We start from the raw sequence: 14,353 nt of genomic DNA, 5'->3' as shown, positions 1-14,353 counted from the left end.
AAGGCTGAAGGCTGGCTGCGGGAGGGAAGCAGGCGGTGCCGATAGGGCAGCTCCTTCCGCGGCAGGGCCAGTGCTGGGCCTGTCCCACAGCATCCCCATGGGGAGCGGGGCCATACCGTGCCCTGACTGGGGCCATGCATCCCTCGCTGCACCCCAGGGCTGGCCCTGGGCCGGCGTTCCTTGGGCTCCGGCTCCCAGGCGCCGGTGGCTGTTTTTAGCCAAGCAAAAGTTTAATGTTTTGAGATTTTCTATTTTGAGCTGTGAAGCTGGAGAAGCCGAGCCTCCTCTGACCCCTGCGTGTCTGTGTGGAGCAGCGGGGCTGGCCTGCCCTGCCCAGCACTGGGGCTGTGGTTGCCCTCGGTCTTCACCCTACAGTTGCCCCCTGCCCCCTTGTGCCCTGTGTTTCCGTGCGGAAACGTCTACACTCTCTCAGGACAGAACAACCTCTCCTCTTGAAGCCCCAAGCAGGCTAGGTGGCATCCGTGGTACTCCTGCAGCATGGCATAGATTATGCTGGGGGGCTTGGCCAGAGAGCCCCAGCAAAGGCACTGGGCTGTGCTGTGGTGCTGCAAGGCACAGGAGCTCAGTCCAGTGGCCACAATGTTGCTATCTGGGGCTTTGGTCCTGCAGCAGCTGCAGGGTCTGTCTCTGTGCTTTGTGCCAGAAGTTACTCACGGATGCAGGGGAACTGGCATTTGCTTGGTCTCCAGCAAATCCAGCCAGGGTGAGGTGGCACAGGTTGCTGGTACTCAGTGAAGGTGCCACCACTGAGAAATCACCCATGGCTGCAAGAGACAGTGGGGATAGATGGGGTGACCTGGGAGAGGAGCAGAGCTGAGTGCTCCTGGGATGCAGACACCAGCCCTGGGCGTGCAGTTCTGCCTTTTTTTATTCACCGCCCTGCAAAACCCTGCGTTTCTGGAAGTACCTTGAGTTCAGACCCCAGCAGCACAGCCCTCCATCCCCCATCTCTGTCACAGCGCAGTGGGGTGGCCGCCCCGGGGGTCCCTAAGAGCCGTGCCGGACCAGGGCAGCCAGGAGTCTGCGGAACGCAGCACGGAAATCCCTGTTGAAGACAGTGTAGATGATGGGGTTGAGGCTGCTGTTGCAGTACCCGATCCAGAAGAAGAAGCTGAAGAGGGGCTTGGAGACGCGGCACCCCTCCCCGCACACAGCCTCCAGGCTGTAGGTGAAAAAGAAGGGGAACCAGCAGAGCACAAAGGCCCCCATCACCACGGCCAGCACGATGGTGAAGCGCCGCTCCCGCACCCGCAGTAAGCGCCGCCGGCACAGCGACACGCTCTGGTGCTGGCTCCGGTGCCGCCGGGTCGGTGCTGCAGCCCATGATGCCCTCCTGTTGGCATCCCCAGGGCACGGGGCCGAGCCGCGGCGGGCGGCGAGCACGGCGGCACTCCGACGCATGGTGAGGCGGTAGATGCGGCAGTAGACGGTGACCATGACGAGGCACGGGGCGAAGAAGGAGGCGACGCAGGAGGCCAGCACGTACCACGTCTCGTCGATCAGCTCGCACTGCCGTGCCCGCGGCCGGGCCTTGAAGAGGGGTGGCAAGGCCACCAGGGCGGCCGCGGCCCACACCGCCCCGATCATCCCTTTCACGCGGCCAGGGCTGCGCCGCAGGTTGAGCCGTGCCGCCCGCGTGACGGCCCAGTAGCGGTCCAGGCTGATGGCACAGAGGTGCCCGATGGAGGCTGTGCACAGCAGCACATCCAGCGCCAGGTAGAGGCTGCACCACAAGCTGCCGAAGTACCAGTAGCCCATCACCTCTTTGGCTAACGAGAAGGGTAGGATGAGGACGGCCACCAGGATGTCCGCTGAAGCCAGGGACACCAGGAAGAGGTTCTGCGGGGCACGCAGGGCCCGGCTGGTGGAGACGGCTGCCACTACCAGCGCATTGCCCACCAGCGTGGCCAGCAGCACGGCCAGCACGGCCAGCAGGATGAGCCCGGTGGCTGCCGGCGAGTGTGGGGGGCTGCCGGCCTGGCTGCTGTTACTGGAGGCATTGGGTGGGGTGATGGCAGCCTCCATGCTGCACCGATCCCTCTGATGACCGAACCCCCATGGGGCTGCCCCCCGTGCACGCCCTGCTCACCGTCACTTCTTGCTGCTCGACCCTTCCATCACCCGATCGCTGTGGCTCCTCCTGAGCTGACCCGCTATCAGTGGGGCCAACCCACTGTCTCCCTTGCTGCTGCCTTCGTGCCGTCCCCGCGGCGGCTGCACCGTGGCTCTGCAGCAACCCCGCTCACTCGTCCCAGCCCCAGGGAGGAGGGAGGGCGGGAAGCAGGGAGGGAGGGACGGCCGCTATCGCTGGCAGGAGCCCAAGCATCTGTGGGCAGTGGGAGAAGTGGTTGTAGCCAATGCTTAAAGGGCTCCTGCCAGGGTCACTGGGGCAGGTGAGCTTCCACCGGGGTGTTGGGGCACTGTGGTGCTATGCTGTGCCAAGCCAGTATTCTGCTGAGCCCCAGCAATTACATTCTGCCATGACACTGAGTGGAGTGGCACCGAACTCATCCCTGCAGCTCAGCTTTCCAGGGATAAGGGATGCAGTGATACTGCCAGCAGGACAATGGCAAACTGCAGAGCACAGTACAGGTTTGGCTGCAGCATCGCTGTGCCACTGTGGTGCCAAGCATCGTGCTTGGTGCTGCCCCAGTGCTGGGCACCATGGGCTGCGGGGCAATGCCTCAGTGCTGCATGGACACAGCAGTCAGGATTTGCAGGACAGGGACTAAAGATGTGCAGCTGGGACACAGCTTTTATTAGACACCGGGGAAAGTAGAAACGGCTAAAGGCGGGTGGCACCGTGTGGGGCCAGGTGTGGGGAGCCCACCCGCAGCACGGGGCTGGGCATCTCCTCAGGGTAGGAGAGCACAGGGTTGTCCAGCCCCAGCCTGGCCTTGTCACGGGCAGCGGCCTCACGCTCATCCCAGCCTTCAGGGCTGCGGCAGCGGTCGGTGCAGCAGAGCGTGGCACGTGTGATGAGGCTGTCGAGCGGCTGCAGCGAGTGCATCCAGGCTGGGAGGAAGTCCCAGCTCTGCAGCCACTTGGGCAGCCGGCCGGGGCTGCGCGCCTGCAACATGTTCACCAGCCCCACAAAGAAGAGGAGGCCGAGGAAAGGAGCGCCCACCCCTACCAGCACCCGCCAACCCGCCATGGAGATGCCAAAGATGAGGGAGGGCAGCAGGAGGAAGCAGATGATGAGGTACAGCACAGCAAACCAGCGGTATTTGGCCGTGCGCTCGCCCAGTGCCTTGGCCATGCGGATGGGCAGGCGGGTGAAGGGCAGTGGATACCACAGCAGGATGCCAGAGATGTTGAAGAAGAAGTGGCAGAGGGCAATCTGTGGGGATGGCGCTGTTATCAAGCTGGGCATAGGGGCACATTGTTTTCTCAGTGTCTCCTCACAGCTCCCAGTCCATACCTGGAAGGAGCTAGCCAACTTGTCCCCAGGGCTGGCCAGCGCGGCCAGGATGGCGGTGGTGGTGGTGCCAATGTTGGAGCCCAGGGTCAGCGGGTAGGCACGCTCAATGCTGATCACCCCCAGGCCTGCGGGAGAGGCTCTCCTTGGCATCACAGCCCTCTCCCTTGAGGCACATGTCCGAGCACCCAAATGACCATGGGCCATTGTAGCAGGGACCGGCACGTGTCTGGGGCTGACCGATCAGAGGTGTGATGGCTGAGGTGAAGACGGAGCTGCTCTGGACCACGAAGGTCATCCCAGCGCCCACCACCATGGCGAAGTACCCGGTGAGCCAGCTGAACGGGTGTGGGAGATCTGCCATGGCACAAGACAAGGGCACAGACATGGACATGTCAGCTGGGATCGGCCCAGTGCCGCTACCTGGTGCTAGGGAGAGAGCTGTGGGATCGGGTTCTGGGTATAGGGCCAAGCTTGGGGCTGCAGGAGTCTGCTGGGCAGGATGGATGGATAGGTGGGAAGGGGGGTGTAGGGGACACCAAGAGGATGTGATGGGCATAAATAGAGCAGGGAGCAGGTAGGAATGGGGCCAGGAGTTCATGCAAGACTGGGGGTTAGAGTTAGGGTTAGGATGGGGGATGACAGGGGTCAAGCAGAGAGGACTGGGGCTGTCAGGGTCCCATCCCACAGTCCCTGTCCCACTCACCAGTGTTGATGACCTTCTGGATGGCTTTGGCCACCTGCCCCTTGAGCAGGGAGTTGAGGATTTTGACCAGGAGGATGAGGCAGGTGCAGAGCACGACGAGGGACCCGGCCAGCAGAACCAGCCCCACGGCCAGGTCCGGCAGCGGCGTGTCCGTGAAGAGGTGCTCGCCTGCCCCACAGCACGGCTGGGCGAGGGCCTGGGGCCTGCCCAGCCCCGCTCACAAACCTGTCCCCACCAAGCAGCCCCGCACAGCCCCACAGCATCACCTGGCTCTCCTTCAGCCCTATGCCCAGGGCTTCCAGACCCACAGCACCCCCAGCCCTACAAGCACCCCCTCCAGATCCACTCACACTTTTGCCTGGTGACGTTGTGGAGGATCCCAATGCCATTACTGCTGCAGTGTCCAGAAGCCGTGCAGTTTGGAGGCACTCCTACCGCACTGGCAGCTGTCTGCAGGGAGCGGGCAATTCTGTGGGTGAGTCCATAGCATCCTCACCAGCCTCAGCCCATCGCCCTCCATGGGGTGCTTTTAGGGGGAATCTGGCTGGCCAGCCTCCCCCTCCCAGCGCCATAGCAAGGCCATGAGCCCCTTACCTGGGGAGGTGCGGGGTCGCACCACATGCGGATGAGGCTGCGGTTGCGCAGGCTCTCATCCCCTGTCGCGATGCCCGTGATCACCGACTTGTCCAGCTGCAACAGCACATTGGAGGGGATGGCACTGTGGGGCTGGCAGCATCCCCAGGCTAGGGATATCTACACTGTGATGGGGATCTTGCTGCCAGCCTTTGGCAGAACTGCCACTGCAGGGACATTGGTGCTAGGGGCATTACTGCTCGCATGGGAACCCCAGTGCTGGAGGACCACCCCTGGGGACAGCACAGCCAACGCAAGGAGACCTGGATGATGAGCTTGGTGAAGGGCTCCGTGATGATTTTCAGCAGGTCAGGGGCATCCTTCCCACTGCGGATGTTGAAGGTGGCTACCACCAGGTGGGTGACGTGGTGCAGGTACCCGCTCACCACCTCCAGTGGCAGCAGGACCAACACCGACAGCCAGTTGAAACAGTCGTGCACCGTAGCACCAGCAAAAGCCCTGCATGGCGGAGTCTACGTGTCAATGTGGGATGGCCCTCAGCCCCTCCAAGTCCCTTTGCCCCCATCAATGCTCACCTTTTGAACTCACTGCGGTCACCAGCCTGCATGAGGGCCACGATGGTGTTGGTGACTGAAGTGCCAATGTTGGAGCCCATGATGATGGGTATGGCAGAGCGCACCTCCAGCACTGTTGGCAGAGAGACCTGCTAGCCCCACGTCCTCCTCATCCATCCTGCCCCCAGCCCCAGGGAGCCCCATGGGTGCACTCACGCCCCGAGGAGACCATGCTGACAATGATGGAGGTGGAGGTGGAGGAGCTCTGCACCAGCACGGTCACCAGAATGCCCACAACCAGCCCGGCTACAGGGTTGGAGAGGATGGCGTTGTCCTTGAAGATGTCCCCTGCCACTTTGCCTGCAAGAGAGCGTGAGGGCAGGGCACTGGAGCCAGGGTGCTGCTGGCTGCCCTCTGCCCACAGCCGTACCTCCGGCCAGCTGGAAAGCAGAGCTGAGCACATCCAGGGAGCAGACGAAGAGGTACAGGAAGCCAAACATCAGAGGCACCTTGAGAAGGGAGACACAGATGGACTGGACCCTCACCCAGCAGCCCAGCTCTGCGCAAGACAAGAGAGAGTGTTACACGCCAGGCACGTGTCCACATGCTTGGCCATGTTCGTGGGTCCCCTCCACCTCCTTCTGCTCTGCCTGCAGCACCACAGGGCACTGAGCATCTTCCACGCCTGCTGCCCTCCTTGCTGGGTGCAGTGCTTGAAAACCTCACCTGGCTTCTGCAGCTCCTCCAAGCCCAGGCGAGGCCCCTGCCAGGGCAGTGCATCCAGCTCATAGCGCTCCCGACTTTCCACCAGCCGCCCCGGGGAGCCAGGGCACAGGAAGCCATGGTCAGGGCAGGTCACTGCTCCCATGGTGAAGGGGCAGGCGTGGGCACCCGGCAGCCTGTGCAGAGCTGGATACAGGCATATCCAACAAGCATTATGGCCCTGTCCTCTCAAGGTGCTGGGCGTGGAGCCCGCCTAGCTTGGGAAAGCAGAGCTGAGCTCTGCATGGAGAGGAGGGTGGTGAGGATGGGAGACCTACCTGGGGGGCTGGGGCAGTAGGCAAACGGGGTCCCATGCACCACCCTTCCTCCCCGCACCGGGCAGCGGGGCATGGTCGGGCTCTCCCTCCGGTATGGCAGCATCGCTCCGGCTGAGTCTGAGCAGAGGCAGCCACACGTCACTGTGCTGGGGCCGCATCTGCACTGCTCCAACCACTGCCGCCCCAAAACCACGCAGTGGTGGCACCGCTGAGGAGCGCTGTCCCACTGGTCCCCTTGGCCACCCGGGAGCCTGTCCTGCCCCAGGGTGCTGCTCACCTGGTGCTGGCCAAGCACTCAGAGCAGCGCCATGTCCTCATGCCAAATCCACGCGTTCCTCCAGCAAAGTGGCCCACGGGGCACCAGGGCCCTTTATATGCACGTCAAGAGCAAAGTCTAAGGAGCCCAGCATTGCCCCTCGCCTCTGCTCACTGCTCACCTCCTCCCCAGAAATTCCTGCAGTTAATGGGTAACCCCACAGCATCCCACGTCAGCCGCAGTCCTGGGGGTGGCATGGGGCACACATCCCTGAGTATGGTGCCTTGCACAACCTGTGCACCCCACCTCGCCTGCCTGAGGCTCTGCATCACCACTTGTAAAACAGCCTCACACCATATGCTTCATCCCCTGCAGGAGAGGAAGAGGATGTCTCACTGTTGGAGCTTCCTGAACCGGAGGTGAGGCCAAACATGCACCCACCGGCATCACAGTCCCAAGTGCACAGCTCTGCTGGCCTGGCCCAAAGGTGGTGGCAGTGGTTGCATCAGCACTGTGGCATGATGCTGCCAGCAGGACAGGCACTGGTGTGGACCCTGTGTCATCAGTGATGGTGGCATGCCGCCCACGCCAGCGCACCACAAAGAATGCTTTATCTCAGCATGCACGATGCCAGGTCAAGTGGAAGGGGAGCAGTGCCAGTGTGCTTGTCACTGCGCCTCAATGCTGTTTATTATTACCCCTCATTTACACACCTCTGCCAAGTTTCCATCCACCCACGTGGTGCCTGGCCATCTCATGCCCATGGCAGCCAAGGGCAGAGCTGGGGCCAAAGGCCCCTCCAGTACAGCTGCAAGGGAGCTGCATGGCCATGCTGCTTCTGTTTCTCTGGAGCTGGGTCCAGCTACTGCCACATGGCTGCTGCCCACGAGTGTGTCAGGGCACCCACTGTGCCCTCGACTGTGCCTACTGGAGCATGGAGCACTGTGTGACCTGTGCCTGGGTCACCTTGGCAGCACGTGCTGCTCCCTTGGTGTGGCAGGGTCGGGGGGACACGTGTGGTGCTGGATGAGATACCCTGGGCCAAGCAGGGCACGCAGCTGGGGAGTAGAACTTCGTCTCCATTAGTCCATGGGTTCGTGCCATGGCAGATCTGGAGGGGACAGTGACTCCATGCACCACTGCTAGCAGTGGGATGAAGCTGTGTGAGGAAGTCATCATTTGCAGAGTCCTTGCAGACACCCAAGGTACAGACTGTGCTGGGGGACAGCCTGTGGGTAAGTCTGCAAGGGACCCCCTGTCCCTCACCAGGCTGCGGTGTGCCTCTCCAGAACATCAGGGGCATGGAGGTCCCTTGGCCAGGGGCTGCAGCCAGGGAGCACCCCAAGGCCCCCGTGCCCAGCTCTGCCAGCGAGGGAGACTGGTGGCTGCATGTGCCCTGTGCCCAGAGGATGCGATGGCCGCTGCCTGGCTGTCCACACAATCATTAACCCGCAGAGGCCCTGGCAGCTGGGCTGTCACTCATTGACAGCCTTGGGGCTGAAGTCCTACCAGCCCCACAGTTTCCCCTGCATCATTAGCAGTACAGGGAAAACAGGCTACTGGTGCTGGTCCTTCCTGCAAGAGCAGGATGGGCACCGGGCAGGGTTGTGGGGAACAGCTCTAGTGGGCTGTGTGGGTACTGGGGTTCAGGAGAGGGGATGCTGGAAGAAGCTACCCCAACATCCCTCAAAAGCTGAGCACAGTATGGATCCCCAGCAGAGAAGGAAGGGAGGAGAGGGAAGTGATTCCAGGCAATGCTCTTTATTTCCCCTGGTTTCACACCACAGATAGGACTGAGCAGCACCACGGAGACACATGGGGGCTCTGAGCCAGCCCTGGGGGCTGTGACACCTGCCTGGGGGAGCAGAAGGCTGCCCTGGGCCAACGCTCTGCCTGTGACTGGGCAGTGGGGACTGAGCGGTGGCCCAAGGCACTGCTGGACATGCCTAGGGTAGGCTGAGATGCTGAACACTCAGAGGTGCCGCACTGATCCAGCACCTCTAGCACAGGACAGACTTATCCCCAAGAGCTGAATGTCCCCAGCTCCAGCAGGGACCGGGCAGGGGCTGTGGGTGTCTGCTCTGAGGGCCGTCTCTGCAGCCTCCCATGCAGAGTCTCACACTGCTGCTGCTGGGACAGGGCCTGATCTGGGCCAATGCACTCTCCTGTCTCTGCCTGTCCTCAGCACTGGGGCCGAGGTCTGGTGCCTGCTCTGCCACCCAGTCTGGCAACGTCCTCTCTATCCTGTCCTCCCTTGGGCCAAAGGCTGTTTCCTGCGGGTCTGCACCAGCCTGGTGCAGGCAGGATTCTCCCAAGGGCAGGATTTGCCTAGGGGCAGCCCTGCTCCAGGGCAGAGGCACCAGGCAGGAATAGTGCCAGACGTATGTGGGATGCTGCAAAGTACTTTGCAACAGGGGTTTGACCTATATACAGGACTCCCTTGACGTGTACTGGGGTACGGCCCCACCGAGGGGCATGGCAGCTGTTGAACCACTCACAGCAACACAACATGAGGCTGGGACAGGACATGGACGGATCTGTGGTCTGGGCCGTGTTGGCGGCGCCACACGCCGGCACAGGTGTGGAGCAGGGCTCACCGGGGCTCACGGTCAACCGCAGGCTGAGCCGGTGCAGGTTTGGCAGGAGCGGGCTGGCCGTTCCCTGGGTGAAGGGCACTGGGTGGCTCTGGCCCCTGGCAGGTACCATCATCCTGCCCTGGCAGCTGGAGGAAGTCAGGTAGGACCAGGTCCTCCTTGGAGAGCAGCCCACGCTGGTCATTGGCCCGGCAGCTCTGCGCACGGTTCAGCAGCTCTACCAGACCTGGGGAAAATGAGGACACGGGCCTCAGCCACCCCATGGGGATCCTGCACCCATGGGACCTCACATCCATCCCTGGTGCAGAAGGAACCCGCCTCCCCTCAGCCCATGTTTTTCCCCCGTCCTGAGGATTTGTGGTATGTCAGCTTTCACCTTCCAGGTCGTATGTGCGGCGGTTCAGGTTGCTGGCAGCTGATGACCGTGGTCTGGAGGAGGTTGTTCCCCATGGTGTGTCAGACTCTGCTCCCATCGGGCTTCCCTCCTGCAGGAAGCAGCCATGCCTCAGCGCAGGGGCAAGTAAGCAGTGCTTTCCCTGCCCCTGCCTCCTCCCAGGACCCACAGTGGGGTACAACTTCCCCACAGGCACTCCTGGACTCACCTCACTCTGGAGAGGGGAAGGGGCAGCCGCAGCCTCAGCACTCTCTGTCATTCGCACGTCTGCAACATAGAGAAGAGCAATGCTCTGTGCTCACCTAGGGAGCAGAATCTACCAGCAGAAAGCAGCAGGAGGGACTGGGGACACTTCTGGGGGCAGTGACGTGGCTCATGGCAGTAACAGTGCTTAGGAGGAGACAGCAGACGTTACCTGCTGGCATTTCCAGGATGAGTTTCTGTGCAGCCACTGTGCTAACCAGCTTGTCCATGTCCAGGGATGCCCGCTCACCTTGCTGCAATGGGGAACACCAGTGTCATACACAGCACGTAGTGAAGGTGGCCAGGTGGAGGGCCTGTGTCTATAACATCAGCACTCACCATGTCGAGGGCTACCCAACATGGAGCACCCCCCAGTGCTGCTGCCCACTCTGGCCCTATACAGATCACTGCCCCACCACCCTCACCCGCCGCAACAGTGCCAGCTCCATGTTTATGCTGTATTTCCCCAGCACAGGCTGCAGCGCTTCCCGAATACGCTTGGTGGACTTGGCTGTGATGCGGATGGTCTTGTTGAGGGAGGAGATTTCCAGACTGCAGAGAGAAAGACAACACTGGGGGGTCCGGGTACTGTGTGGAAGTTGGGATGGATGATGTGGAACAGATATACAAAGGCATCAGTCCTGAAAATGACACTCACTCAAAACTTATCCTGTTCTCCAACTTCACCTCCTGGTCTGCCAGCACACAGCACTCCTGGTCCAACACCAGTGCTTTCTGCAAGAGCCAAAGTATCACAATGCTCCCGGCACGGACACATCCATGCCACACCAGCCTCGCTGGCAGGAGCCCCCCTGCCCCGTACCTGCTCGTTCCCCACCAGATAGACCTTGATGTCGGAGGGGCTGAAGCCGCGCTTCTCGCATATCCCAGCCAGCATGTCGCGGATGGAGAGCCCGGGCCGCACAGAGGCCAGTGAGGCTGTGCCATCAGGCAGGTAGACGCAGCAGTACTTCATGGGCTTGGCCTCAGCCTCGCTGCCCCCCAGGCTCTTGCGGTGGCCCTGTGGCACAGGAGAGCCACCATCAGCATGGGCAGTGGTGGTGTGGGGCTGGCACAGCCAGGACTCACCTCTGCCCAGGGGCTGGGAGCTGTGCTGGCCGAGGAGAGAAAGCCCAGGTCCAGGCTGGCGGAGGAGTTCAGGGAGCCCTGGGACTCCCTCCATAGCACAGTGCTTCCGCCACCTTCTCCCCCATCTAGGACAGACAGACAGACATGGTGGGGATGGCACGAGGACAGGGACACCCAGAGCTGCCCTGCATGTCTCCTACCTGCCCAGGAGGGCTCCCGTCGCTCGCCCTTGCGGAAGGAACGGCGAGGGCTGCGGTTAGCACCACTGCCAGCTGTCTCCACGCCCAGTGGTAGAGACTTCCCCAGCTTCAGCTTTGACTTCTGGGGAAAAGAGAGGAGGAAGCTCAGCATGGAGGCTGCCCTGTCCCCCACTGTCTCCATCCCTCAGACTGGCCCCGGATGGGTCCGTGTTCCCTTGACACCCCACGCACCTTGCTGAGGTCTGGGGGGGGGCTGCTGCTGCGGGAGTGGGGCCGCAGGTCTGGCAGGGGCTGCCCCTGGCTCTCAGCTGTCAGGCAGGCTTGGTAGAGTGGGGACTTGACAAAACGTGTGTAGCTGTCGAACTTCATCAGATTAAAGATCTGAGGGGGGAAAAGGTGCTTGCTCAGCATCCCAGCCTGGGGGTCTGGCTCCTGCCTCACTGCTGGAGTGGGACTGGGGGTTTTTGTCTCACTTGGAGCTGCTGGAGGCGAAACATATCTGGTGAGGGAGTTGCCAGCATGTCCTCCCCGATCCAGGCCTGCCGGTCGATGTTGACGGGGCTCACCGAGTGGCTGGAGAGGAACTCATCGTAGATCCGCCGTGCCTCCTGCGCCAGCTAGGAACAGGACTCAGGATGGGGCTATGGGCCCTTGAGGTCTGGGGGCTGAGTCCCACCCAAGGCAGGACAGGCACTGGCCTCACACCCAGTACGTCTCAATGGAGGAGTTACCTTGCCCTGGCCCCTCCTGTCCTATTCCTCGTATCTCTTTTCCCATTCCTGCCCCTGGCAGCAGCACTCTCCATCCTTTTGTTGGCCCAGAGATGGAGAAGCACAGCCTGCCCTGTGCCCACTTTCTTGTCCCAACAAGAAAAACCCCATCCTCCCTACCAGCAGTCATACAAGCACCCAGGAACACAGTGACATGATTGCCACCTCCACATATCAGACCACATCCTCTGCATGGGGTCAATACCTGCTGCATGTTGCTGGCTGGGATCTGCTGGAAGCGCTCACATGCCTGCCAGAAGTAGACATTTTCGGCACTAAACTCCTTCTTGAGGAACTCCTGTGGGGCAGAGAGATGCTGGCCTGACTGCACCCAGGGCATGGGGTGCTTGAGGCCAGGACTGCAGCTGTAGTCAGCACAGAGTGTGGGCTGCAGCACTCACAGTGAAGTAGGTGACAGCCACGCGGTCCTGCAGCAGTGTCTCAAAGGACTCGGCCCAGCTGACAACAGAGCTGTGTGTATTGCTGCTGAGGGACTGCACTGCAGGCAGGCTGTTCACGCTGTGGTTGCTGCCCCTGGCTCTGGAGGCATTTAATTCTGAAAGAGAGAGAAAAGGTCAGGTCTGAGTCCCTGGGCACCGTGGCCACCCTGTGCATGGGCATTCAGCTGGAGTTGAGTCAGCCCCCAAAGAACTACTATCTGCAGCCCCCATTATCTGCCCCAAGTCTATCTGCCCCATCCTGGCTGCTCCAGCCCTGCGGGATGTGGGATGGGAGCACGAGGAGCTGGGCCGCTGCTCCATCACATCAGCGTCACCGTTGGACTGAGCACAGCGATGGATGGCACAAGCTGACACCTTCCGGCGTGACAACACTCCCTCCCAGGGCTGTCACCTCACTCTGCGTGTGACTCATCTCCTGGGAAACAAAGCCGGCGTGTGGGGAAGGCACCCAGTGGGGAGGGGAAGCAGGATGGCAGGAGTAAATGGCGGGCATGTTTCATGGAGAGAGCACGGAGGATGGCTGGAGGTACTCCCCAGGAACCATGCCTCTGCACTGTGCTTCAATTTACCTTCTCCATCCCTCCAGCCCTGACCACTGTGGGGGACACAGATCAGCCACCCAGGTCCCTAATCCTGCAGGAACCCCTGGTGAGCACAGCTGTTGGACTGGGAGAACCAGCAGCAGGAAGACAGGGCATGCAGGCAGGAGCAGCAGCATCGCGGCTGCTCCCCAGCAGGGAGGAGGCAGCTTGCTGCTCTGCCGGGCCCTGCTGTTCTCAATCAGTCCAAATCAAGGCATGACTTGGCAAACAGGCAGCATCCCCTCAGAGCACTGGGTTCAGCACGTCCCAGCCAGTGCTGCAGCTCCTAGCACCCAGGGACCCAGCAGAGGAGAGAGGGATGGGTGGGACTGCAGGGCTCCCCCTCCCCTGAAGATGCCACCAACCTCGTCCCAGCACAGCAAACAGCCTTACCTCCATCTGACACAGCCGGGCCCTGCAGGGTGGAAAGAGAGGTGAGGGAAGAAAACAGCTAGAGGTAGAGCCCCAGTGTTATCTACCTACAGCTGGAGCTGTTGCCCCATGGCGGGGGCGGGACGTGGGACTCCCCCAGCACAGCAAGCAGGGCTGTGGGTCTGCAGAGAGCACACTGCTGTTCTCCCACCCGCGTGCCTCTGCCGCCTTGGGTTCAGCAATTGGGAAAGGACGAATGCTGTCAGATGTGACTCTGCTGCTACGCAGGGAGAAGCAGCCTCCCCAACACAGGAAGAGCAGGGGAGGAAGGAGAACCACAGCCCCAGGCAGGCACGGTGCCCGCTGCCTCCTGCTTTGGGGCCCGGGGCTACTGGAAATCCAGTGCCGAGGGGCTGGAGTCGATCCGTGCCCGAGCTGCAGGCCCAGGGCATCCTGCAGCATCCCCCAGGCCGCCTCGGGCAGCTCCCGCAGGGACGTGGCACCCAGGAGGATGGGCAGGGCCTCACGCTCATCCCCAGCACAGGGGTGGGCAAAGCGCTGCACCACTTGGCGTGATTCCCCGGGCCGGTGCCCGCTGCCAGCCCCACACCCACGGAGCCGCCTTGTGACCCCCAGTCCCAAAAGCCCCACAGCATCCCCCTGCCCGGCCCCGCCGCAGCCCCGCACCTCCCACTCCCGCACCCACAACCCTCCCGCACCCATCCCGCTGCCCACCCCCCGTCGCCCACCCCGCACACCTCATCCCCGCACGCCCCAGGCTCGCACCACACCCCAGCCCCACCCTCCCTCTCCCGCATCTCCCCGAGCTCGGTACCCAGCCGGACCCCGCTCACCATCCGCCCGTTGAGGACCGGCAGCAGCTTGCCCTTGCCCTGCATGCCTGGCACGGCCCGGCCCAGCCCGCCGGGCTACCCGCCGCCCCGCAGCATCGCGGCCCGGCCCGGCCCTCCCGGCACCCCCGGCCCCGCCGGCACTGCCGCTTTCGGCTGCCACAGGAAGTGTCGCCATGGGAACCGAGACCGCAGCCGGGGGGAGCGGA

The 14,353-nt window shown here is 62.3% G+C and overlaps 3 protein-coding genes across 4 annotated transcripts; all 3 read right to left on the bottom strand.

Annotated features, from left to right (window-relative positions):
- Positions 1-1,008: 1,008 nt before the first annotated feature.
- On the bottom strand, positions 1,009-2,251 carry LOC125700259 (alpha-2Da adrenergic receptor-like). The gene has a single exon (XM_048960680.1). It carries the CDS (start codon positions 2,044-2,046, stop codon positions 1,009-1,011), a length of 1,038 nt encoding a protein of 345 aa, XP_048816637.1. The 5' UTR covers positions 2,047-2,251.
- Positions 2,252-2,758: 507 nt separating this feature from the next.
- SLC34A1 (solute carrier family 34 member 1) lies at positions 2,759-6,745 on the bottom strand. Of its 2 annotated transcripts, none has more exons than XM_048960920.1 (13): positions 6,611-6,745; positions 6,334-6,450; positions 6,020-6,202; positions 5,724-5,852; positions 5,510-5,653; positions 5,315-5,426; positions 5,042-5,237; positions 4,740-4,835; positions 4,496-4,595; positions 4,146-4,313; positions 3,680-3,796; positions 3,443-3,567; positions 2,759-3,361 (listed from the first exon to the last, which is right to left on the bottom strand). In XM_048960920.1, exons 2-13 carry the CDS (start codon positions 6,434-6,436, stop codon positions 2,807-2,809), a joined length of 2,028 nt encoding a protein of 675 aa, XP_048816877.1. In that variant the 5' UTR covers positions 6,437-6,450; positions 6,611-6,745; the 3' UTR covers positions 2,759-2,806. The 2 variants fall into 2 exon arrangements, with proteins under 2 accessions (XP_048816877.1, XP_048816878.1); XM_048960921.1 differs by having other exon boundaries at positions 6,334-6,508; positions 6,611-6,714.
- A 1,213-nt stretch (positions 6,746-7,958) lies between these two features.
- RGS14 (regulator of G protein signaling 14) lies at positions 7,959-14,294 on the bottom strand. Its single transcript, XM_048960929.1, has 15 exons — positions 14,148-14,294; positions 13,315-13,336; positions 12,281-12,435; positions 12,085-12,177; positions 11,583-11,726; positions 11,341-11,490; positions 11,110-11,230; positions 10,910-11,034; positions 10,644-10,841; positions 10,479-10,555; positions 10,246-10,372; positions 9,993-10,074; positions 9,786-9,844; positions 9,560-9,668; positions 7,959-9,409 (listed from the first exon to the last, which is right to left on the bottom strand). Exons 1-15 carry the CDS (start codon positions 14,190-14,192, stop codon positions 9,183-9,185), a joined length of 1,734 nt encoding a protein of 577 aa, XP_048816886.1. The 5' UTR covers positions 14,193-14,294; the 3' UTR covers positions 7,959-9,182.
- Positions 14,295-14,353: the final 59 nt, after the last annotated feature.

Source organism: Lagopus muta, chromosome 14 (assembly GCF_023343835.1).
Source record: "Lagopus muta isolate bLagMut1 chromosome 14, bLagMut1 primary, whole genome shotgun sequence".
In the NCBI taxonomy this organism is placed as follows: Eukaryota; Metazoa; Chordata; class Aves; order Galliformes; family Phasianidae; genus Lagopus; species Lagopus muta.
Note: the sequence above shows the minus strand (reverse complement) of the source record. Positions and strands in the feature narration are given on the sequence as shown.

Coding starts and splice junctions, on each gene's coding strand:
- LOC125700259 (XM_048960680.1), bottom strand. CDS start 2,046: ATGGAGGCTGCCATCACCCCACCCAATGCCTCCAGTAACAGCAGCCAG.
- SLC34A1 (XM_048960920.1), bottom strand. CDS start 6,436: ATGCTGCCATACCGGAGGGAGAGCCCGACCATGCCCCGCTGCCCGGTG. Junction 3,797..4,145: donor CCAGAAGGTCATCAACACTG/GTGAGTGGGACA, acceptor GTGCCATGGCAG/ATCTCCCACACCCGTTCAGC. Junction 3,362..3,442: donor AGTTGGCTAGCTCCTTCCAG/GTATGGACTGGG, acceptor CCATCCCCACAG/ATTGCCCTCTGCCACTTCTT.
- RGS14 (XM_048960929.1), bottom strand. CDS start 14,192: ATGCAGGGCAAGGGCAAGCTGCTGCCGGTCCTCAACGGGCGGATG. Junction 13,337..14,147: donor CGGTCCTCAACGGGCGGATG/GTGAGCGGGGTC, acceptor TCCACCCTGCAG/GGCCCGGCTGTGTCAGATGG. Junction 12,436..13,314: donor CCCGGCTGTGTCAGATGGAG/GTAAGGCTGTTT, acceptor TCTCTCTTTCAG/AATTAAATGCCTCCAGAGCC.